The 26,215-nt window shown below is 41.1% G+C and overlaps 1 protein-coding gene across 3 annotated transcripts in view; it reads left to right on the top strand.

The window, feature by feature from the left end:
• Positions 1-17,242, top strand: part of LOC124787883 (lipopolysaccharide-induced tumor necrosis factor-alpha factor homolog) — a 142,759-nt gene extending 125,517 nt beyond the window's left edge. For 2 of the 3 annotated variants that reach the window (XM_047254863.1, XM_047254868.1), the window contains 3 exons: positions 5,782-5,933; positions 9,026-9,170; positions 16,540-17,242. In XM_047254863.1, coding sequence (XP_047110819.1) covers positions 5,782-5,933; positions 9,026-9,170; positions 16,540-16,642 — 400 coding nt within the window. In that variant the 3' untranslated portion in view covers positions 16,643-17,242. The remainder of the gene's footprint in view (positions 1-5,781; positions 5,934-9,025; positions 9,171-16,539) is intronic. The other variant, XM_047254877.1, reaches the window with a different exon arrangement.
• Positions 17,243-26,215: the final 8,973 nt, after the last annotated feature.

Below are 26,215 nucleotides of genomic sequence, written 5' to 3'. Positions count from 1 at the left end.
TGTCACGTTGAACGATTCTCTTCAGTCGTCGTTGGTCCCGTTCTTGCAGTTTCTTTTTCCGACCGCAGCGATGACGGAGATTTTATGTTTTAACGAATTCCTGATATTCCTGGTACACGCGTGTAATTGTCGCACGGGAAAATCTCCATCGCTACCTCGGAGATGCTGTGTCCCATCGCTCGTGCGCCGACTATAGCATCACGTTCAAACCCGCTTAAATCTTGATAACCTACCATTGTAGCAGTAGTAACCGATCTATCAACTGCAACAGACACTTGTTGTCTTATATAGGCGATGCCGACCGCTGCGCCTTATTCTGCCTGTTTATATAGCTCTGTATTTCAACACGCATGCCAACACCAGTTTCTTTGGCGCTTCAGTATAGAATACCTCCAGTGGCCAGGGGCTCATTTCTCTGCCGTAAGCTAAGATGTTGTTTGGAAACTAGGCCTACATCGGTACATATACCCCTGTTCCCTTGTACCGATTGAAACCCATCCATGTCTACACTAGATGCCCAAGTTTTGTGGTATCAAAAAAAGGCCGCTACAATATTTTTCTTTTTAAGCTGTTTGCCTACGTTTCCTGATTATGTACCGTAATAGATCATCTGCAGGCATCTAACTTTATTGATGTTAGTGTTTGCCGGTGTCAAAGTCGTGGAGAAGCTACAGGGGTTATTGTACTTCTTAATATTTCGTTGTTGTTATTATTGACATAGTTGTCGTTGTAACAGTGTGACTCGGATGACGTTATATTCGCGCTCGAAAATCGTAGACGATGTTGGCGTGCTGTGCATTCAGTGTAAAAGTGAACCAAACACCACTTTTTTTTGTATTTTTCGGGTGGCTGGGAGTTTAACATATTTCCCTGTGGCACTAACAGCAGGCTACGCTTTGGACGGTAATTCCCTAGTCTGGCTACTGCGATTCTCCGAGCAATGGTGCAGGAAGACTCAGCGTATTGCAGGATAGATGAGCGCAGATGTGAAGGGGTTACGATGTACTTGGTGCGCAATCGGCGAGCCTCTCTTGTGGTTGTCGAGCCTAGTCGGCCGGAACGTCTACGAGACGTGTGTTAATGCTCACGTTCCTAAGCTCTCCAACAGCTGACTACTGTCACTTCTGAATGCGCCACATAATTCGATCAGCTGGCCATGTGGGTGCTTTACTTTTGCTGTCAGGTGATGTGTAATACTGATTACATGGACCAACAGTCACCATTGTGAATATTGCACAACGTTTATCTGAACTCTGTTTCGAGATAGGATGGCAGACATCTCATCAACGTGTTAATCTGCTTTAAGGCAATTGTGAACGTGAACTCACTCGAAAAAATCCTTGTGATCTCCCTTAAAAGAGCACATCTGTCCCTTTGTAAATTGTTGTTTATATTGTGGTTGCCTCTAAGAACGGAGGTATTGACATTAGTAACATTTCCTGCATTCTTCCATAAAACAGTTCAAACAGCAATTTTAAAAATAATTGAAGATGTAAAATAAAATTTAAAAAAAGAAATTATGAAAAGCAGAAATATACGAAACGCTCAGAAGCGAGTAATTTGGTATTTTGAAAACATTCTGGTATCACGTCTCAGATATATTAGAGTTCATCCACGACATGAGAGCCACAGTATCAGGTTTATGTCTGAAGGGAGTGAAATGTTCCATTTCCATCAATTTCAGTTATTAATCTGTTTTATGCTACATAGTGTTACGCAACACAGGGACTACCGGTAAAAAAAGAGGAATGGATTTGGATCCAACCGTGGATTTTGCAAAATGCACCGCCCTCTGTTCGCCATAAACGTTTGTGTTGAAACGAAATAAAATTAAACGAGGATAAGAGGCCGTGGATTTGAGCTTCGCTTCTCCGGAATAATGGGTCTATCGTCAGTCAGATGCTCCCTAAAGCGTTAAAGGTGGCATAGTCAGAGGGAATCGGTTTATGCCCTTAACGTGCTCCTAAAACTCACCCCAATCTCTAATCGACCATATATTGGATGGAATGTCGAAAGATTATAACAACAAATATCGATTTTCAAGTACCTGACTCGTAGATTTTATGTCTTGCCTTGTGTAACTGATGTCTTGACCTCATGGTGGCAACATAAATGACGCATTTTTGACGCACACAGAAACTGCTTGTGCTTATTTTTGACACCATTACTCACCCATGGTATTTTACCGAGAATGGTAAAAGACGTGTTAAAATTTTGTTTGAACCGTATAGAAAACTAAAGAACACACTGCCACTTAATGTGTCTTCCACGTCGGCCAATGCTTTTCAATGCATCGGACAAATAAAAGCGTCCCGGAGAGCAGAGTTCCAGAGTACAAAGAAACACAGCAAGGAAAGGAAATGCAGTACTAAACTGACTATTGAAGATGTTGATAGTGACTACCATTAACCTGTTAGGACTTTAGGACCCTGTTCAGTAAGTTGTTGAAGGTGGATCGAAGCTGGACTACTTGATTTGCTGCAGTCTCATCCAAAATGTTTTGGTGCAGTTCTTGAAGACTATGAGAGTTGTTGTGATACACCTTAGACTTGACAACTCCGCACGCAAAACAGTCGCACACTGACAGATCAGGTGACCTGGGTGGCCAGCTAGGGCGAGGCGACGACCAGACTGACCTCTGCTAACAACTGTCAGGCATGACTATTATGTAAACGTTCTCCAAGTTTCGGCCGGCCGTATGGGCAGTTGCTTCACCCTGTTGGAAGCAACTGTAGATCTTTTCCTCCTCCGTTAATGCTGCCATAAATAGTTTCAAAATGTAGACAATGTAAAGCGTCGAAGTTAGCGTCTGACGAAAGAAGACAGGACCAATGATGCGGCGTGCAGACACTGCACACGAAACCCCAACTTTCTGATCATGTAATGGTGTTTTGTGGAAGTTATGCGGATTCTCCGCTGTCCAGAACCTGTGATTCTTTGAGCTGACGCTCAAGTGAAACCAGGTTTCACCAGACAAAAGGGACAGATACGTGTCCAAGCGATTCAGCGTTATTTCAGTGAACAGCCACTCACAAAACTGCAGGCTCTGAGGAGCATCTGCTGGTTTTAATGCATGGACAACAGATACTTGGTAGGGAAGCACGTATAGGTCCAGGTGTGGAGTATTCGTCCGCATGATCGATGTGATATGCCGGTCTCTTGTGACAGGCGTCGGATTGATTTGGTAGGACTCTGAAGTATTTTCTAGTGAACTGCAGCCACATTTTCTGCTGCGTGGGCACGTTTCCGAATGATTTTTGACTTGTTCCAGACGGATCCTGCCTGACGCCATTTTCGGACGAAGCGTTGCATGGCACTCTCTGCTGTTACTCTGACACCATTAAACTTCCCAACTAACAACCAACCTCACCGTTTCCATCACTTTGTTATAGGGTAATTTTCGACAACGAACACCTGCTCCTCCACTGTGAGTACCATCGTCCCCTTTTATTGCAGCGCTCACACTGACAGGGATCGCGCTACGCTGCCAACCGTCGTGGTTCACAAGGCGAGCGTACACGTGGTGGGCGCGTCACAGGGTGTGGTTATATGCATGCATTCACGTCCAGCCGTATCCACTCATGCGGGCCACTTTTATTTGCCCCACGCTGCACCAGAGTCACAAGGAGAACTGTAAGGTTACCGAAAATTATGAATGAAAAATGTGACTGACCTTGTGGAAACTAGTTAAATCCTTGTAGTTCTTGGAAATAATAATTCGCCATCTACGTTGCTGTTATAGAAGTAACGATAACAGGATCGTATGTTCTTTCATCAGTATCGTTTTTCCGCGTTAGTGACAGGTACTCCAGCAAAACTTGCGCAAATCGTTGAGATATACAGCTTCAGCGTCAATAATGATAAGCTATCGCGACGATAGCTGCACATTTATATGAAGGGCGAGAAATAGTGTACAGCAGTTAATATCCCACATCCACTGCGAAATACTGCTGATCAGGCAAACCAAAGTAAGTGAATTATTTCTTGGGTGCGAGGAATGACATACGAAGTATCTGTTAGTATTATTTTACTACAGCAAAATGAGGGAACGATCTCGTCAGTCTTTGATATTCTTCCGAGCAAGGTAGATTACGCGCAATGGATGAACAGTGGACTGTATAGCACCGTAATATTAAGTTATATTATGTGTCTATTAAATTATTCTCGAAGTATAAAGTTTGACTTTCGCCTCATTTTCTTTAAAAGTCCTTATATTTCAGTCTTCAGACTGAAAAATTAAGGATTCAAGAATAAATAGATACATTTTTTTCAGGTGATATTCGTTTTTTGTACACTGGTAAACATGTGTTTTGATTTAAAAACTAAACTTGTAATAATTTAAGTTAATCTCTTTTGTACGGTGGTAAATGGTTTACTCAAAAGGGTAAAAACGTGGTTTGAGGATTGTAATAAATCCTGAATACTTCATAACACTAGTGTTTCATAACAGGGCCTGCCCAACTGGCAACTTGCCTCATTATACAATCTACAATGCAGTGCATTACCAAAACAAACTAAAACTTCCTCTGGGTAAATGAAGTGCTATAGGATGAGAAACAGAGTACTGCTAAACAGATTATTTACTTGTAGATAAATGTATGAGACTTAAGATGCAGAATAATCCAATACACAATGTAAATGTCAATTTCGGTACGAGTGCACGACGCAAGGCTATGGTGATGTAGTTAGTAGCAGTGTTATTTTTCTGACAAATATTTTTTCAGTGTTGAATATGACAGCCAAGTACTGATGGACTAGCAGACTACCCTACTATTTTGGTCAGCAACAGAGTACAGTGGTGGATAACTGGTATGGGACGCATGTATGGTCAAACGAAACAGACCTCCACATCATCCCAAACGATTTTTTGGTGAATAGCGACATGCGCAGGAGAATACAACAATACGGAAGTACGTGAATGCAATGCACTACACATATGATTCATACTGTGATTTGAAAATCAGATATGACTTTAGTTTGCTTGTCACCATGAATATATGACAGTAATATTTCAAAGAAGTTGTGCAGTGCCATCTTCTCCTGTTTCCTTGTGCCCTGAGACCTCTTTATCGTTACGCACACGCCCATACACAGGTAAACAAATTACACTACAATATACGGGAGATGTTGCGTGTCCTCAAAACACACTCTTGATGACAACTGAACACTTTCGTGCTGGGAACATTAGATACAAGGTCAGACACGTAATGTCGTAAACATATATTCTAACAGGCTGAGGACTCGGATGGGCGTCAGGATACAGTGGAATAACTTAGATAAACTGTCTTTTCGCATGATTGCGAAAAATGTTTCAATACGTAACGTGTCTTCATGGAGCTCTATTTTCGGCCATATAGTAATGCCACACAGAAGTTCCTTTATATATTAACGTATGGCGTGGCACGTGATTATGAGCTGGGTATGAAGTAGTATGAGCCCTTGTGTATGTGTTAAGCACTTCGAATTGAATCTACAGGCAGTAACGACATCTCCCAAACTTACTGTAGATGCCATTAATAATGGGGCGACGATATTACACGGCTACGCCTGTGAGGTGCTTATCTTCATCCTTCGCCAGTCCAAACCAACAAGCGGGTAACTTCGTTCTAAGACCCTTCGATATTGTTCCACACATCTTCTTAACCCAGGCTTGTTCCTGCATTGTTTCTATGCTCGTACCATACTACCTTTATTTCTGCAATTCGTTTTTAAGTGTGTCATGATTTTCAAAGTGAGCAATAACGAAACATCTCATTGAATCAAGCACGAAACGTGTTTCAGAACAGGAGAACCCAAGGACAGTATGCCACAACCAGCACCACACGTCGCAGCGCCAGTTGACCACAAATCTGCAGGGTATCCAACACAACATGGACCACCATACGGTGGAGCACCAACTGCGAACGTCCCTGGAGTATATACTACACAACCAGGTACGTGTGAGCTTTTCTACGTTTGAGGCTGTCGTTTGGTGCCCAAAAGCGGAGGATTCACATTTTCTATTCCCAACAATTTTGTCACATTATGTTCAAAACTCTTTACCATATACATCTTTGACCTGAAATTCTTTCGATTGCCACAAGACCTGTAGTTTATGACAATTGCCAAGGCCTTTGGCTCTGATCAGTAGAAACTAAACATGTGTCTTTTTATAAATAGTAATGTGGGCCAACAAGAATAGGACAGGATGTAGTTAAAAGCTACATCGAGAGCGAACCATAACGTAAACCATAATCTCGCAAGATACGGGTAATAAAGAATGAAAATGGCCATTTGCGCAACTGTCCTGCGTAATTTGTCAAGAATTATGTAAAATTTCCAAATATAAACTCCCCAACTAGGATAGCTAATTACTCAAACACAGTGACTGATAATGTCTTTAGAGAAAATTCAAATGAACAAAATAATTTTAGAAAAGCAATAATCACTGGTCTCTCACACAGTCCCTTTCGTTAAATGTTAATACTGAAAAGGATATAACAGCCACCAAATCTCAGTTAAAGAGAGTAGTCAGTAAGACAAAAATTAATTATCTTAGAACTCCTCAAGGACAAGAACAAGAGTGATGTATACAGTGCTCAGAGCAATAATGGGTAAGTACAGTACTTTCATTAACAATGTCCTTACCTTCTCTGAATATTGTTTGCTTCCAAAATTAATCCAGATTAGACTAAAGTCCACAAAGAAACCATGGAGTACTCAGGGAATATATCTATCTTATAAAACACAAACGAAACTGATTCCGGCGGAGGTTCGAGTCCTCCCTCGGGCATGGGTGTGTGTGTTTGTCCTTAGGATAATTTAGGTTAAGTAGTGTGTAAGCTTAGAGACTGATGACCTTAGCCGTTAAGTCCCATAAGATTTCACATACATTTGAATATTTTTGAAAATGATTCTATCAACCAGAAGCTCAGATGCTGATGCTATTGCTCTTTAAAAGTTATACTCTGAAATATTAAATGTATTAATATGGATATCAAACGAAGTTAGTTACAAGAAAACGATAATCGTATCAGATAACAAAATAAAGACAATATGGGATTAGTGAAGGAGGAGATCGGTAGAAACAGAGATGGAGAAGAGCAGATAGCATTAAGAGTGGATGATAAATTGCTAACCGATGTATGAGTGTTGCAAAATTTTTGACAAGCATTTCACAACTGTTAGTCAAACGATTGCGTTGCTAGGTACAGTAGGTACTGCCTTTGAATATCTCAAACCAGTCATTAGAATTAGGTTCAGTAATATGAATATTACGCTTACTCAATGGAACATTTCATGAATGGTTGAAATATGTTGAAGTTAAGCATTTGTTGAAGAAAGGAGACAAACAAATATCGTCAAAATTCCGCCCAATTTCACTTTTTCCATCATTATAGGAAGTTTTAGAAGAAAGTAAGATACTGTTAACTTCTCAACAATCTGACGAAAAATTGTAATTTATTATCAAAAACACAGTTCGTATTTCAAAAGGGTTCCGATATTGAGAAGTCTATCTACACATGTGAGAACGTACAATAAATTACAGACTATTAGTATATTTTGTGATCTGACAAAGCCATCTGACTGTGAAAATCACAGTATCCTTTTGAGTAAATTACATTGTTATGGCGTAACAGGAAATGCTGCAATATGGTTCAAATCCTGTATCTCGTATAGGAAACAAAGGGTGTCGACAGACTGAGACGTGCATTAAGCTATCAGGCACCATCAGAGTGGGAACTAATTACATCTGGTCTCCCACAAGGACCATTTCAGGGTACTCAACTTTTCATGTGTATGTAAGTGACATTCCATCAGTAACTTTACCAAATACCAATATTGTAATGTTTACAGATGATACAGACATAGCGATTAATAGTCAGGTAGTAGAAAGATCGCTTAGTGAAACTGTCATGGACATTAACAAATTGTTCCTAGCCAATTCTTCGTCACTAAACTTTGAAAAAAAAAACACACTATATCCATTTCAGAAGTTGTAAGTGGTTTCCCGCTGTTATATGCCTAATATTAGGCGAAAAGAGATAGAAGAAGTTTACAGTGTTGGAGTCTTTGGATTTCAGCTTGATAATAAATTCAGTACAAGCTTGTACTGACATTATCTTACATATTTTCTACCTTTTTGATCGGAGCACCACAACAACCTTGAGTATCAGGCGTTGTCGTCGTGAAAGGTCTATTTCCACAGTGCAGATTATTTAGCACAGTTTGTTAACAAAACATGTTCACAATAAGAAAGTTGTCTGAACCACGGAAAGTCTTACATTAAGTTTACTGTTGTTCATGGAAATGAGATTATAATATTTCCAATTTCTGGAAACAGCATATTTTAGGATAATTTCCACTACGTTGTTAACAACAGCACGAACTGCAGTCCAGTTGGTGTACTTTAAATTACTTCATAGACGGTTGTTGCGGCAGTTTTTTTGGAATACTTACAAAAACACTTAAGTATTATCTTTGGAAGTGTAACATTAACATTACTATGCTGTCGATGGCTCACATTCCTTTACTTATAACAAAATTTTTAAATTCAGTTTTCAGTCTTATTGTCCATCAAAGACTGGTTTTTTAAGAATTTAGATACATTTTAATCGTATAATATACTGTGCACTATCTGGCGATCTAAGCTATTCCTAAAAATATTGTGGTATTCATAAGAGGATCCTCTAAAGTCTAAAGGAATGGCAACTTCAACGACAAAAAATATCAGTAGGCGAGATATATTCGAAAATAAGCCAACTGAGGAAACAATGATGATAAGACATACATTAAAACTGCGTACTCCTCAAAGGGAATATTACAGAAAGTATGTGGGCGATTCTGAACGGAAATAAACTCGTAAAGTTACACCTCAGAAAAATAAAACGTCTGCTGGGGTTACGAACACTTTTTCTGTGCTTGTAACGAAAGAGGTATTTTGTGTTAGTACATGATTTACTTCCTACGTAATTTACTCTCCCTGACTGGCATTCACTTCAGATGCTGGTGAGCACTGAGTGATTTCTCTGTATTCGCTGTCTAGGCGGTATGATGGCGCTACCACTGACTCTCGGCCCTAAGCCGTGCAACGTCGTGTGCCCAGCGTGTCACCAAACCATACAGACGGCTGTGCAGACCAAGGCGACCACCAAGACGCACTTAATGGCCCTCCTATTGGCCGTCCTTGGGTAAGTAAGAGTTGTTGTTGTTGTTGTTATTGTCTTCAGTCCTGAGACTGGTTTGATGCAGCTCTCCATGCTACCCTATCCCCTGCAAGCTTCTTCATTTCCCAGTACCTACTACAACCTACATCCTTCTGCATCTGTTTAGTGTATTCATCTGTTGGTCTCCCTCTACGATTTTTAACCTCCACGCTGCCCTCCAAAACTAAATTGGTGATCTCTTGCTGCCTCAGAATACGCCCTACCAACCGATCCCTTCTCCTAGTCAAGTTGTGCCACATATTCCTCTTCTCCCCAATTCTGTTCAGTATCTCCTCACTACTTATGTGGTCTACCCACCTAATCTTCAGCATTCTTCTGTAGCACCACATTTCGAAAGCTTCCATTCTCTTCTTGACCAAACTATTTATCGTCCATGTTTCACTTCCATACATGGCTACACTTCACACAAATACATTCGGAAAAAATTTTCAGACACTTAAACCTATATTCGATGCTAACAAATGTATCTTCTTCAGAAACGCTTTCCTTGCCATTGCCAGTCTACATTTTATATCCTCTCTACCTCGACCGTCATCAGTTGTTTTGCTCCCCAAATAGAAAAACTCATTTACTACTTTAAGTGTCTCATTTCCTAATAATTCCCTCAGCATCACCCGACTTAATTCGACTACATTCCATTATTCTCGTTTTGCTTTTGTTGATGTTCATCTTATATTCTCCTTTCAAGACTCTGTCCACTCCGTTCAGCTGTTCTTCCAAGTCCTTTGCTGTCTCTGACAGAATTACAATGTCATCGGCGAACCTCAAAGTTTTTATTTCTTCTCCATGGATCTTAACTCCTACTCCGAATTTTCCTTTACTGCTTGCTCGATATACAGATTGAATAGCATCGGGGATAGGCTACAACCCTGTCTCACTCCCTTCGCAACCACTGGTTCCCTTCCACGCCCCTCGAGTCTTATAACTGCCATCTGGTTTCCATACAAATTGTAAATACCCTTTCGCTCCCTGTATTTTACCTCTGACACCTTCAGATTTGAAACAGAGTATTCCAGTCAACATTTTCAGACGCTTTCTCTAAGTCTACAAATGCTAGAAACGTAGGTTTGCCTTCCTTTAATTTACTTTCTAAGGTAAGTCGTAGGGTCAGTATTGCCTCACGTGTTCCAACATTTCTACGGAATCCCAACTGATCTTCCCCGAAGTCGGCTTCTACCGGTTTTTCCATTCGTCGGTAAGGAATTCGTGTTAATATTTTGCAGCCGTGGCTTATTAATCTGATAGTTCGATAATTTTCACATCTGTCAATACCTGTTTTCTTTGGAATTGGAATTATTATATTCTTCTTGAAGTCTGAGGGTATTTCGCCTGTCTCATACATCTTGCTCACTAGATGGTAGAGTTTTGTTAGGCCTGGCTCTCCCAAGGCTGTCAATAGTTCTAATGGAATGTTGTCGACTCCTGGGGCCTTGTTTCGACTTAGGTCTTTCAGTGCTCTGTCAAACTCTTTACACAGTATCATATCTCCTATTTTATCTTCATCTACATTCTCTTGCATTTCTATAATACTGTCCTCAAGAACATAGCCCTTGTATATGCCCTCTATATACTCCTTCCACCTTTCTGCTTTCCCTTCTTTGCTTAGAACTTGGTTTCCATCTGAGCACTTGATATTCATGCAAGTGGTTCTCTTTTCTCCAAAGGTCTCTTTAATTTTTCTGTACGCAGTATCTATCTTACCCCCAGTTATATGCCCCTCTACATGCATACATTTGTTCTCTGCACTTCCTGTCGATCTCATTTCTGAGACGTTTGTATTCCTTTTTGCCTGTTTCATTTACTACATTTTTATATTTCCTCCTTTCATCAATTAAATTCAATATCTCTTCTTTACCCAAGGATTTCTACTAGCCCTCGTCTTTTTACCTATTTGATCCTCTGCTACTTTCAGTATTTCATCTCTCAAAGCTACCCATTCTTCTTCTACTGTACTTCTTTCCCCCATTCTTGTCAATCGTTCCCTAATGCTCTCCCTGAAGCTCTCTACAACCTCTGGTTTAGTCTGTTTATCCAGGTCCCATCTCCTCAAATTCCCACCTTTTTGCAGTTTCTTCAGTTTTAATCTACAGTTCATAACCAACAGATTGTGGTCAGAGTCCACATCTGCCCCTGGAAATGTCTTACAATTTAAAACCTGGTTCCTGAATCTCTGCCTTACCATTATATAATCTATCTGAGACCTTCCAGTATCTCCAGGCTTCTTCCTCGTATACAACCTTCTTTTATGATTCTTGAACCAAGTGTTAGCTATGACTAAGTTATGCTCTGTGTAAAATTCTACCAGGCGGCTTCCTCTTTCATTCCTTAATCCCATTCCATATTCACCTACTACGGGTCCTTCTCTTCCTTTTCCTACAATCGAGTTCCAGTCACAGTGAGAGTTACATGTCATTAACATGTAAGAAATATGAGTTACAATGTAATTCACATGCTGCGAAATCTTAGTGCAATGCTGTACCTAAGTACCCCCAGTCCAACATCCGTTCTCAGGTTTTCTGTCTAGATTATTGTGTGTATCTCACCTACTGAGTGCGTCAATATTGGGTTTTGTTGTGTTCTATTCAACAAGAATAGTTGTACCAGATTAACAGCAGCTTGGTTTCTGCATTAGTGTCTTTTTACTGTCCGACAACTAACGTCTCTCTTAGCAGGTCAATATTTAATGCTACTTTCTCTTCCGGTCATCGTAAAACGTCTGAAATCATTCTCCGTTTCTCGTTAAGAGATGAAATGAGGCCATAGAAGCTATACTGACGCCACTGAAGTTAAACTGCGCTGTAGTTTCTCTGGTGGCTAATTTGGCGTCTTCCTTGACGTTACCCGAAAATAATGAGATGCTGTGACATTGGACTCCACTCTCTCCAGGAGGACATAAATTCAAAGGAGCGACACTGCCTTAGAGTCCCTGTACTTCACACGAAGAACAAAAAAAATAACTATCAAAACTAGGGAACTAACAAATGACTATAGTAATAACTGCAGAGAAATAGCTGCTCTAATGGTCACTGACTGAGCAAATCCTGTAACTATTCGTTTTTGTGATAATGATAAGTGAAGATACATTCTAATGTGTTGAAGGTAGAATCCTGAGCTTTGATGAGTGTGAGGAGTGTGTGGAAATGTAACCTTTATTGAACGGATAGTGATTAGTCTTGGCTTTACAGAAATTTATCAAGGTTATGATTATGAACTGCAAGATTAGAACTGAAGAAATTTGATAAAAGTAGAAAATTAACGATACATTGAAAGAAGCAGTGGATGTTGAAAGAGTCAACGGGAATACTGATAACAACTTACTGAAGCAGTGGAAAGAAATACAATAGCAACGAACGGATAGCTTCGATAGATGAAACAATTCAGGTGACAGACGACCAAAATGCAAAAGGCAAGGCCCAGTAGAAAACCGTGAAAACGCACGACATATTTAATTTTGTTGATGAAAGGACAAAATATGTAAGTGCAAGAAATAAGATATGCAAACGGGAAAATACAAGTCTGCGGCCGCGGCGGCCGATCGGTTCTGGACGCTTCAGTCGGGAACCACGCGGCTGCTACGGTCGTAGGTTCGAATCCTGCCTCGGGCATGGATGTATGTGATGTCCTTCGGTTAGTTAGGTTTACGTAGTTCTAAGTCTAGGGAACTCATGACCTCAGATGTTAAGTCCCATAGTGCTTAGAGCCATCTCAACCATTTGAAAATTCAAGTCTAAATATGGAAAACAGCGAAAACCGGAATGGCTAGTGAAGAAACGCCAAACTGCAGAAGTACGCGTGATTATGGGCAAGATCTAACCCACTTATATTAAAATTGAAGAATCTTTAATGAAACTTGCGAAATATGATGAGCTCCGTTGGCAAGCCAGTACTGTGGAAAAAAGGGAAGGCTTAATTCGGTAAGTAACGTTGACAAAAGAGATAAAAGATTTTTTTAAAAAATATGGTGTTACAGAAGAATGCTGTGGATTAGATGGGTAGACTGCATAATTAATGAAAAGTAATGAACCAGATTATGGTGAAAAGAAATTTGTGGAACGACTTGCTTTAAAAGAAGAAATCGGTTATAGGACTCATCCTAAAGACATTAAGTAAAGGGCAAATTGGCATTGGAAGGAATTATGTGTGTGTGTATTAAGGGGGGGGGGGAGGGAGCTATAAAGGGGAAACAAGACTGCTTACTCGGTCTCGAATACATGTAGATTGCAGCAGTTATGAAGATATGGAGAGCTGCATCAAACCAGACGCTGAGCTGAAGAGCTCAACAACAACAGCCCAAGGGAAAAGGAGGACAGGGAATGAAAAACGCAAATTTTTAAAAATGCAATTTTTTCTCTAAGAATATAATTTTACAAGAGATTAAAAACTTCTTATATCCAAAAAGACTAATACTATTTATTCAGTATTTTTTGTAAGTGGGATACTTTGATGTCCAAAAGGTAGACACTATGTTCATAGTACACACAATATACGTATTTTTATAGTACCAATCATTGTAATCAACTGTAAGGAGTTTCTTGTCAGATAATGGAACGATAATTTCAACACAAATTAGCCTTTAATTGGGACTTCGATGGTTATGTGCCCCTGTCAAGATTTTTGTAATTGACGTTAGTGTACATTTGAGATTAGTAACCCGTGAACGTTTCGCATTTGTACTTGTAATGAGTTGTCTTATAACCGTCACGCTTAACGAAGGGAGAATATTAATTTCGTGAGTAGGCAGATGAGATTGGTAGTGACGCTTTTTCGAAACGTGTTTCCTGTGAGGTGAATGCCGAATTGCCCAAGCTCTGCTTCTGTTTGTCGTTGCGCTGCTGAGACACTATCCGTAGCATCACAAATCCAGGATCAAGATAAACTAAGATTTGCTCGTACACCAGGCCAGGAAGAATGAGTACAATAGAGAGCCCAGGCCAGGAAGAATGAGTTCAATCGAGCGCCGTAGAAGATCTAGATTCAACATAAGGAGGATAATTCAGTTGGAGATTACGTATCCGTATTCTGTTCCACAGGTGTGGGATCTTCCACTTGATCTTTACCGATCGTTAGAAAACTTTTGCAAACTTCCATTGTGTTATTTTTGTCTCCACTGTTGTTTACATTTGGAAGCAATAAAACACAGCCACTTCCTGCAGACAAATGAAAATTATCATGGTTCAACTAGGCTAGAATTCAGTAGAAGTTTTAGATTAATATTTGGTCTAGAATCACAGGTGACTTTTCGTAGTTCCATATATTCTCCCACCACGTCATATAGGCTCTCTCTAGAAGGAATTTATTTATAACACTCATCCAGACAAGGTACTGGATGATAGGTGGAGCGTGTGGTTCATGCGTGAAAGTGTTCTAATACATTTCTGATGACATATGGATAAGTAGCGGAGGATCTGTAACATGGTTTTGAAACCGTCCCGACCTCAGAACTTTGGAGTGTTATCTGTGAGGCCATCTAAGACAACCGATTCATTCAGCTGTTATTCCGTACGCAGAAACACTTAATCATAAGAGTCGCGGAAGCCAGGGACACATAGTCAATAAACTTTTATATATTTTTTTGGATTTTTCTTTAGTTTCAGGAATGTACCATATTTCTCAGAGGCTGTAAAATCATTTCTTCCACATCCTGCCTAACATTTCGTTTCCTTCCATGTCTTTGTTTTTATAACGAGATTGTAATTAATTAAGGTTGCAAAATGTGTATTGAAAACTACATGTTTTGAGTTGCTCCTGTGAAGTCTAACTCAGAACTAGCATTAGTATAGAATGACGAAGTAAACCTAATGAAATTACAGTATGATTAGTCGGTATAATCAGCTCTTCACGACTTGCAGTCCTCTTGTCCCCAGTTTGACGAGCTGTTATGCGGCCATGACAGTGAGTTACGTGCTGAAAGATGTAGCCGTGCTATCGAAATCGAGCAACTGTGGATGACAGTTGTTTGAATTTTAAGAAAAGTTCACGCTGTTTTTTGTTTTCTCTTTTCTACTTTGGCGCAGAAAATTGTGTGTTACATTTCGAGATGACGTATTTGATTTTACTGTATATCATGACCTTGTTGCCCAACGTCTTCTGCAATCACTCTGGTCCCTAAGGCTGAATATAGTTTCCGCAAGCTGGCAGAAGTCAAGATCACGTACAGACAGAGGGTTGGTATTAGAATCATCAAGTTGAGAGCACATAAAAAGAGGCATTTCTGGCCAAAACACATGTCCTTTGCTTGAGGACGAAATTTCTGAGAATGTACGACTGGAGCATAGAATTGTATGGTAGTGAATCATGGATTGATGGCAAACCTCAAAAGGAGAGAATCGAAGGGCTTGAAATGAGGTGCAATAGAAAGATTTTGCAAATTAGGTAGACCCATAAGAAATAAGGAGGATATCTGAAGAATTGGCGAGGTAAAAGATATGAGAAGTACACAAACATAAAGTCGAGACAGGGAGGGGATGCTAAAACATGTCTTACGACACAGGGCAATAACTTCCATAATACTGGAGGGAGCTGTAGAGGGAGGCTGGCACAGGAAAGAGAGATAAAGGGAGGGAGCAGGGAGTGTTCCTCTGGGCATTGGGGATGAACCAGTGCTAGATATAATGCAGCTATGTTTATGATGTGTACGTCAGGAGCGTCCAGTGAATAGCCAGCAGACAGCGTGGAATGCAGAGAGAGATCTGCAATGTTCCGCGGATCGAACGATCCTTGTAGAACTGAAGCCAGATGTATCCTGTCTTCATTGTAGAACGACGCCAAAACACCAACGAGTCGTAGGAAACGGTATGGTTTAGTGCAAAGATATGTAGAGACTGCTAAAAGCTACAGTGTTTCCAATGGCACTGAGAACTGTAATTCAAAACAAGGCTACCCACGAACTTCAGTAAAATCACTTGTTACAGCTACTGTAATAGCACAAGAATTCTGCAGCATGGATAAATTCTGCACTCGGGTGATGTCAAGTGGTTCCTCTTCCACGACCCCCACTCCCCCCTCCCTTAGTGGATGCCTATGACTGCAGTATCAGTTCTACCAAGAAGGATAAGAGGTGGCTTAAGTCTCCCTAGAAGTTTTCATATTATTCTGAATACGCATTTTACTTGCCTTAACTTTTTAATTTTATTTATTTGTATCTCATTCCATCATCATCACTGATCTTTCCTAGTAATAGCTGTATATCTTGATGACTGAATACTTCACCAGAACACGCATCGTAAACAAATATGAGAGATTTTTTTTTTTTGTCAGTAGTTGGGTACGGTTTGTGATACGTCACCGCACATATGTCTTGACTTGAACAAAGATTTTTTTCCCTCTGTTTCAGGTGCTGCTTGTGCTGCTGCATCCCGTACTGTGTAGACAGCTGCCAGGCGAAACACCACTATTGCCCCAACTGTAAAGCTTTCATTGGAGCTTACGATCGATAGTTGTCTCGTGACTCTCCGTGTTCAGCACTTTGTTCTGCAAGCCGAGGTGATAATCACCAGTTCCAGTACAGACTCCATACATGTCACCTGTAAGAAAATACACTTCGCCTGAGTGATGTTGTGAACTGATATCAAATCACAGCTGCTATTTGAAACTACCGATGGTGCGAAGTGCTGAAAACATAACGTGAGTGCAGTTACAGACGTTCTTTTTCCATCCATACCAACACATGTTCTTCGACGTAACGCAAATTATCGGTAAATTTAAGAAAAATCTCATCGGTATTGTGAAATCTACGGATATTTACGTGATTTTCTACTGTTTAGTGAGAGATAGTATCGGTATATCAGCCACTGCACTGGTTTCACTGTGTGAAATGTGACAGTGAGCACTTCTACCAAACTTCATAAGTGGCAAGATCACCATTTTTCATAAACTTATCGGCCACTTCATTGATTTCATTATGTGAAATGTGAAAGTGACCAGTTCCTCCAGGCTTCATTAGCGGAGAGATTTTTCAGTGATTTCTTGCAATATTCATCAACTGTACTGTTTTAACGATTCTGGCAGAAAATAAAGAGTCATGTGACTGAAAAACATCAGCTTGTTTTTAAAACTGTGATATGTTTCATAACTTTTGTAAACAAATGTTCAGGTATTACAGAGAAATGATAAACTTCAGATACATTTATTGCTGCTGTTAAAGGCCTTGCCATACAATACCGTTGGATATTGGTGACTGTCGTTAATGAAAAAAGTATATTTCCGTTGGAGATGTCCTTTCACAACAATTTTTCAGTGCTCCACACTAAAAACTAAGTATAACCCGTAGGTACTTAAAACTGCCTATGAAACTCTATGCTATTTTCATAAATGTTACACAGTTTTCAGTTCTACACAAAGATGTATATAAGTTACTTGGATGCTCTCACCCAACAGCCTCATTGCCAGCAGACAGCCAGCGAGTCATTGTCAAATGTCATTCAGCAGCTCTTTGATAATGAGTTATGAATCAAAGCAGGCTGCAGTATCTCAACAATCTTTGTATGTAATTAACAATACCAAGCAATGCACATGTATTATCTATACTAAGTTTCAATTTATAGATCGCATTTTACAATAAAATATTTGAACATTTCTGTGTGAACGTACAGTTATTTCCACTATTTGAGGCATGGAATTCCTCCAAAGTAGAGGAAGGTGACGGTTCAGATTTCACACAAATTGCAATTAGGTTGTAGTCATAATCACACATTGCTTTATTTCATGTGACATGTCTCGAAAAAATTGTTGTCAAACGTAAGCTGTGGAATTTTCTTTTTTTTTTCTTTATTGTGATTTAATTCCCTGCCCCTTATGGGCAGGGGAGGTCTGGCAGTGGCACAATCTGCCACTCCTCAACCAATGGACATGACAATTAATAAAAGGAGAAAACTACACATATGAAGGCGATAAAAAGGGGGACATAAAAACAGAATAAGTGGAGATAATGGGGGTTAAAATATGCACTGACACAGAGACACTCATTGTGGGACAGTTAAAAAAGTCGACATATAGTTAAAAGACACAGTTGGCGAATCGCAGAACACATAAAATACACTGAATTCACACGCACAGGTCAAAAGTTGGCCTCAGTATTAGAACACTCCAGAACAAAGACACTTTAAAACCACTGTAAGAGACAGAGCACACATGATGAAGCAGAGGCCTGAGAGGAGGGAAAAAGAGGTGAGAGCAAGGTGCAGTGGGGGAGGGGGCGGGATGAGATGAAAAGGGGGGTCAGGAGGCGCACCAAGGGGTAGGAGATGGGCAGGGTGGGAGATGGAGAGGGAAAGCAAGGTGGAAGGGAGGACAGAGACACAGAAGGGGTGCAATGGAAAGGGATAGGAGTGGAGAAGGGAGAAAAACCGCTCAGGGGAAGGGAAGGGGAGGGGAGAGGGAGTTATGAGGAGTGGGAGGGGGGGAAGGTAACGTTAAAGTTGGTAGGAGGAGTAGATGTCAGGGTGAAGATCATCATCTGGGAGGGGTTGGTGCTGGAAGATGTGTTGAGAAAGGAGGTGGAGGGTAAGTCATGGGAGAATGTACAGACGTTATAAACAAATAAGTAACGCATAGTCTGCCAATACAATGCATGATCGTGACAAAGACTGAATGCACAATTATTTCAGTTCTTCATATAGCTCAACAAATTGAACATATGGACTGTGTATAGTAATTCAAAGGTCATGTTACAAAACTGCATATGGTAGCGCAGTTGTCAGTGGGATTACAGGGACCAGACTGCGACGGTCATCGGTCGCAGTTGTCAGTTCAACAAATCCAAGTGTCAAACTTGCATAGCGTATTAATGTTTCAAAGAAGTGAACTACACCAGCAGATGGTGTAAGCATTAATGAAAGACATCGACGATTAAATAACTTAGATTATTTTCTTTGTAAAACTAAGTTATCTCTGTCATTGCTGTATTTCGATGCACAATATATTGTGACTTAACTTTTATTTGACGAAAGAATAAAAATCTTTTTCGTGTAAGTTCTTATGGCGTTTTGCAGAGAAAGTAATCTAAGTATATTTATTCTAAATGTCTTCGGTTAATGCTTACATTTTCTGTCGATGTAGTTTATTTCTTTCACAGTTTAATACGCTACAGACACTTTGACATTTGGATTCATTGAACTGACTGCTGTACTACAATATGCAGTTTTATAACATGACCATTGTGTTACTACGAACAAACCACGTGCTCAGTTTGTTGAGCCTAAAACTAGATCTACATACAAGTGTGAAACAATTGCACGTATAGTGTTTGTCATTATCATGCATTATACTGGTAGACTATGTGCTACTTTTTTTTTTATACATTCTGTACATTGTCCCACAGCTGATGCCAGACGATGGTTTTCTGAAACGTGTAAAGTGTAATAAAGAACTGTGCGAGCATGACTTTTCTGTAATTACAATTCGTGTCACATAGTTGTTTGTCATGAGTGGTATACAGGCTGAAAAGTATTTAAACCGACAAACTCTGGGAGGTTGTAGGGGACATCAAAAACAAATATTTTTCCTTAATGTCATTTTTTCCTACGAGGATTATTTAAACCGTTGGAGGCCGTATTACGCTCTTCAGTTGATAGATGCCGTGTTACGATCTTCAGTAGTTTGATGCCGTATTCGCTCTTCAGTTGTAGGCAACTGCTCTCCACCAGTGTAGTGGTGCATTGTCTCTGTTTACTAATGGAACGATACACCTGGAGTGAGTGCGTACTACATAACGCACCACAACGGACGAGCTGCACAGCGGGTTTATCAACAACAATATCCTAATCGCCGTATCCCGCATCATACGACTTTTGATGCTGTGTACCAACGTCTGCGTGAGACCGGGTCATTTAGCAGATAACCTGGACAGGGGTGCCGTCGCACGGTAACAACGTTGCAATTTGAGGAAGCTGTCTTAAAGCATGTAGAACGCGATCCTTCAATCAGCACTCGTGCAATTGCATGTAACATGGGGAGGAATCAGACGAATGTAAGAACAGTCCTTCGAGAGCAATTGTTACGTCCATTTCACTTACAGCGTGTCCACAACTTGGAACCAGTTGATTATCCACCCAGAGCACAGATTTCGCAGTGGTATCTGGAACAGTGTGAAATGCATCCTACACTTCCATTCTCTGTATTGTTTACCGATGAAGCAACGTTCGGGCGTGATGGAGTCTTCAACATGCACAATTCGCATGTTTTGAGTGAGGATAACCCACATGCCACAGTTATTAGCGCTCATCCAGTGCGGTTATTCGTTAATGTGTGGGTCGGTGTTGTTGGAGACTGTTTAATTGGGCCGTATCTGCTACCTAGTTGTTGTCTCTTGATCACAAAAAAAATGGAAAAGTGTTTGTTGGTTTAATTAATTTACCGCCAGAGAAATCTTCCTCTACCGGTTTAAATACTCCTCGTAGGAAAAAATGACACTAGGGAAAAATATTTGTTTTGATGTCCCCTACAACCTCCCAGAGTTTGTCGGTTTAAATACTTTTCACCCCGTATAATACCGGTAGTATTATCTGTGACTATCACCGTCGTCCTAAAATACTTTCTCCATACGTAGAATAAATACAAAAACACGATAATTTTGCTATAACTAGGTTTATCTCCTTCTGATCTTGTTAACAGCTGAAACTGCGTTTTCGAACGTGTGGCTCGGAAACAACTTGCACCCGCTGCCACACTCCTTGCCCTGACGATGCCTAAAGCATCTAATTCATTTCTTACTACAAGTTTGTCTGCTCTGTAACTATGGAGGAGATCAGATGTGATGATAGAGTATGGACGAAAGGGGGTAGCACAACTCTATGTAAGTAAAAATTGGCCACAAGTGTTTGTATTTTGATAAAGACACACAAATAGATTAATAATGAAGTTCACATAACTGAACGAGGTAAAAAGGCACAAAAATAAGTGGCAAAAGTGTTATAATACGAGATAGTTATTACTGGACAGGAAGACGACATTCTCTGACAGGAAAAACCACACGTATATCCAAAAGTATACGGGATGAAGACATAAAAGACGTAATTGGTGCGAGCATCTGTCTAGTGATGGCTCATGGGTGTAGAACATGGAATAGTACCTTAGTGGCTGTGTAGAGGCATCAGTGATTCAAATCTGATCGCAGATGCGAGTTGCCATCGTAATTCCAGAAGATTTGATTGTTGCAAGTAGCGAGCAACCTCTGCATCCACATCCTCTACTCCACGAGCTACCTTACGATGTGTTGCAATAGCTGCTTTTTGTATCATTCTCACGTCCCCATTTTTCTGTTCCAGTCGCATTTAGTTCGCGGGAATAGTGATTACTGGTACGCCTCTTTGTCGGCTCGAATCTCTCTGATTTTATCTTCAAGACCTTTTTATGATATATACATAGGGGAGTAGTAGTATGTTGGTCGACTCTTCTGAGAACTTACGCTTTCGAAACATTAACAGTAGACCATACCATGATACAGAACGCCTCTCTTGCAGCGTCTGCCAATGCAGTAGGCCAAGCATCTCCTTTTCAGGCTTACTAAGTGAATCTGCAACGAAGCACGCTGCTCTTCTTTGTTTCTTCTCCGTTTTCTCTGTCAGTCCTGTTATCTATGGATCCCAGACTGACAAGATTGTGAACTGTTACTTCAAATAAAAGGCAATTTTTGATGACATTCTGAATAATGAGACAAAGGGGTTTCTGAGGCAATTTTTACATCAAACTAATTATGCAAATTATATAGCTGACCAATTAATTACCCCCACATCGAGATGACGTCATGGGGTTTCTCCAACTGGCACAGGTCCCTGCCCCTAGTCAGCTGGTCGGAGTGGCCGAGAGGTTCTATGCGCTTCAGTCTGGAACCGCACGACCGCTATGGTCGCAGGTTCGAATCCTGCCCCAGGCATGGATGTGTGTGATGTCCTTAGGTTAGTTACGTTTAAGTAGTTCTAAGTTCCAAGGGACTGATGACCTCAGCTGTTAAGTCCCATAGTGTTCAGAGCCATTTGAACGATTTTTTTGCCCATAGTCATCCCTCTCCACCTCTCCTCTCCTCTCCCCTACCAACCCCTACTAACCTCTCCTCTACCCTCCCCTCCCCCACATTTCCTCTCCCTCTCTCCACTCCCCTCCCTCTACCCTCTCCATCCATTCACCCTTCCCCTCCAACCCACCCACAACCACACCCATGCATATGGTCGGAAATTGAAATTTTGAGGAAAAAATTCAAAATGGCGGGAAATTCAAATTCATTTGGCAGGAATATCAAATTTTATGCGTTCATCTTGAGGTTTGGAGACCAACTGGCCTAGTTCACAACACAATCACCTCCACTCCCCTCCCCTCTCCCCCATCCTCCATTTGGTCAGTCTGTGCTGAGATGTTGGACTGATGCAAGTCTTTATTTTGGACATAGTGCGATATATTGTTTACTTAAACAATTTGAGCTATCTTTAATCGAGCAGTAGACACTAACTCCATCTTGTTTCGTTGATAACTGCTATATATCGAGTGGATATTTTCGCTATTAGTCTAGCACTGGAGAGTTGCTCCAGCCCATCTGGCCAATAGCCCTCTATGGCTAATAATGATAGGGTAGTAAGCAATCACTAAAGTACAGAAAATGGCTCTGAGCACTATGGGACTCAACCGCTGCGGTCATTAGTCCCCTAGAACTTAGAACTACTTAAACCTAACTAACCTAAGGACATCACAAACATCCATGCCCGAGGCAGGATTCGAACCTGCGACCGTAGCAGTCGCACGGTTCCGGACTGCGCGCCTAGAACCGTGAGACCACCGCGGCCGGCTAAAGTACAGAATACTGGTCTCCTGCCAATCTACAAATGAATAGTTGCTGCTGGGAGGAACATAAGGATGTGTAACAATAATATTAGAACAGCAACCCACTGTCCCACTGCGCCTCTTTTCCTTTTTCATACCTCTGTCCCATGTGAGCAGCAGTGGGCTGGCAGCAGGACAATTCGCCGCTGTTCGTCCAAGAGACTACGTAAAACAACACAGGAGGACGCTATATACGTAGAATGCAGGGATAAAAGATGAAGTTTACACCTCAGAAGGGGAGACAATGGGAATTAAAATACATAAAAAAAGCTTAGTTTCACGAGGCACGTTTACATAAAATCCACATATAATTAGAATGACACTCGACAAAGACGTAGCACATGAACACTGACGGCACGAAGAGGACAATTAAAAACGGTAATGAGAGCTACACGGAACGACGACACTGAACACACACTGTACTTATGTTATATACACAGCGAGCCACTGCGCCTCTACCGTACTGCCTCTATATGCACGACTCCTGTAGCAGCATCGCTGGAGCATGAGAAACACTTACACCTATTTAGGAATCTCAAGCCACATCCTAGCCAACAGAAACATGGGAAATACATCGTACGGTATTTTTTACGAATGTAGTGCTCATTAAATTACCTGAACACACTGTTTCAAGATGAAAGAGGAAACTGATCAACAACCTCTAGTCACCTCCAGTCTAGTTCTGTGCCATCTAAAGAGTGCATTGGCTATCTGAACAGACGACCAGCCAGAGAACTGCCGCTTGCCCGAGGCCAAGCCAATCCACAACTTCTGGTAGCCCGAACACTCCGGCCACCGTCTGCGGTACACTATGAGTCAAGCACCAGCACCTGGGCTGTATACAGTAGGTCAGTTCCAGACAGAGACTCCTCAGTTTAAAAAATCCGGAACGGGTATGTTGTTTTGTCAATACATCTCGAACATCTCACGCGCAATGTAGATTCCTCCCTTTCATACGAATTATTTTCGAAGATAGAAGAAATCTGACCATACATGCGTTTTCACATCGCGAAAGAAAAGTTACTTGGTGTGAAAATGCTATTCAACACTATGGCATAGGCTATATTTCCTCTAAGTCAGGGTCGGCGCAAGGTAGGTGCGAAACGTGCGGCAGCACGGGGCGGCAGTTTCCGAGGGGCGGCAAATCTGCCGCCACCCCCCCCCCCCCTCTTTTTTTAGGACAAACTCAACATTCATGCCCAAGAGGGGATTCGAAACCAAACCTCGGAGGGAGCGGCTTCGGGAACTGTGGTATGGCGCCTCGGCTACCTGCCGGCCACTCTGTTGAAAACGGGGAGGGAGGAGGACTAATTTCTTCCTCGCCACTGTGGCACGCCGGAGGAGCAGAGAGGGGGAAGCAGTCTGGCTTACACGCCAGTATTCTTATGAGCGGAGCGCTGCCAGCCTGTTTTTACGCGCCATGCGTTTACTCACAACTAATTCTGCAGAAGACGAAATCTAATTTGGAAATTCGAATGCAGTGTTCGATACTGCGGTTACATGTTAAGCCTGAAGCAATTTTGCTAAGGCCTTCAATGGCAGTTTCCGAGTGTTTTATTCTTCCCACATTATGGGGAAAAAATGGTTGAACATTACTACAGTCAAACATGTCCAACACCTACAATGGCTAGAAGTATTCTGAATGGGTAAATACGTTGCGAGTAATTACAAGGGATAAAGACATTGCTAATAAGCCTGGCATAAGCTGGGTTTCGACTTACTTTTGAAAATTTTTGCTATCCTTTTCTGAGTGATAGTCGGACGTTTTGGTTTTTGAGCCATGAAACACCTGTCTCCGCCTGCATGAACAACAATTAAACTCTGACCGGCACTTTTGTTTGACAATACCACTCGCACACTATAACTTTGCCAACATTTATTTACTCTATGATGCGTGTGAATCCATGTTTCATCTTAGTAAAGTACTGGTCGCTTTGATTCTGATGAAAACCTGAGAAAGTATGGTCTTTTAGCAACAACGTCCTCTCGTCCGCACAAAACAAAACGTTAATTTTGACCCCTTCTAAAACGAAAATCCATAGACAGAACATTGCTTCTAAGGGTTTCCCTGCTAGCTTTGAAGCTCATTTCTGTTTGACAAAAACTGTGCAGTTTTCGCAAAGTTCGTATTTCTTTCTACTGTTCGTAATGCCATAGAAACTGCTGCCTGATAATACATTTATCCATAACATCGGTCACATACTTATTGTGAGCTTCTTGCTTCTTTTCTTGGGCGCTAGTTTAACCTAGCCGCATTGTACCTCGTCACGTGACCTAGTTCCTGGCACTGGCGCGTCACCACTTCGCCTTTCCAGGCAATAGGTATTGTTGTGTTCTCTACAACGAAAACCACAGAATTCGTTTCGGTAGTTGGCCAAGGGAGTCAAGATTGGTTTCGTAAGAAGATTGCGTTTCGTAAGAAAAATTGCGATTGATTGCTGACATTCCCTACAGATTTGTTTAAATAAAATTCCACAATCGTTTTGTAAAAATAAAAAAAATTAAAAAATGAAAAAAGTGGGGCTGCAATTTAGCAGCTCGCACGGGGCGACACTTGGGCTTGCGTCGGCCCTGCTCTAAGTATTCTTTCATCAGGTAGAAAAATCTGTTCTTACCTGCTACATCCTGCATCACACGACTATATTAAACTTATTTTTGGCGCATTATGGAGTGCTATGAGCATGCTTTACCTGTGAATATCAGGTTTATACTACGTGTCACTTTACATATTCGATAATATAGCTGATACTATTACGTGGATCATCTCGTCCTGTGTAGGTTCCATTGAATGATCTCACCACAGCGAAAAAAAACTCCAGATTAACGCTCCAATTCTCGAATCATATCTGCGGTACTCTCACATTCGCATTTTCCCTCCCGGTGGCACATCATTGACAACAATTGATTGGCTGGTTAATTAATTAGGTCACGAGAGCCCCCTTTGCATGGCAGATAATTTTTTCTCCTGTAATCGGATTTCACTCGCCGGGTAACCATTTCAAACACTTCCGTGACGTCTCTGGAGGCTTCCCACAGGCTAGGCAAATGGGTTGTAAAGTGGTCAAATATCTGAAGACATCCAGCGCTATTTGCGTTCTGACTCTCAGTTGTCTTGTCATGCTGGTGGAAGTAAGAACTAATCCTGCTGACACTTGTCCGTCTATGGGGCAGTAGATGTTTCATTCCGTCCTCCACCTCCA

Source organism: Schistocerca piceifrons, chromosome 1, assembly GCF_021461385.2.
Source record: "Schistocerca piceifrons isolate TAMUIC-IGC-003096 chromosome 1, iqSchPice1.1, whole genome shotgun sequence".
NCBI lineage: Eukaryota > Metazoa > Arthropoda > Insecta > Orthoptera > Acrididae > Schistocerca > Schistocerca piceifrons.
This window is presented reverse-complemented; position numbering and strand designations above follow the sequence as displayed.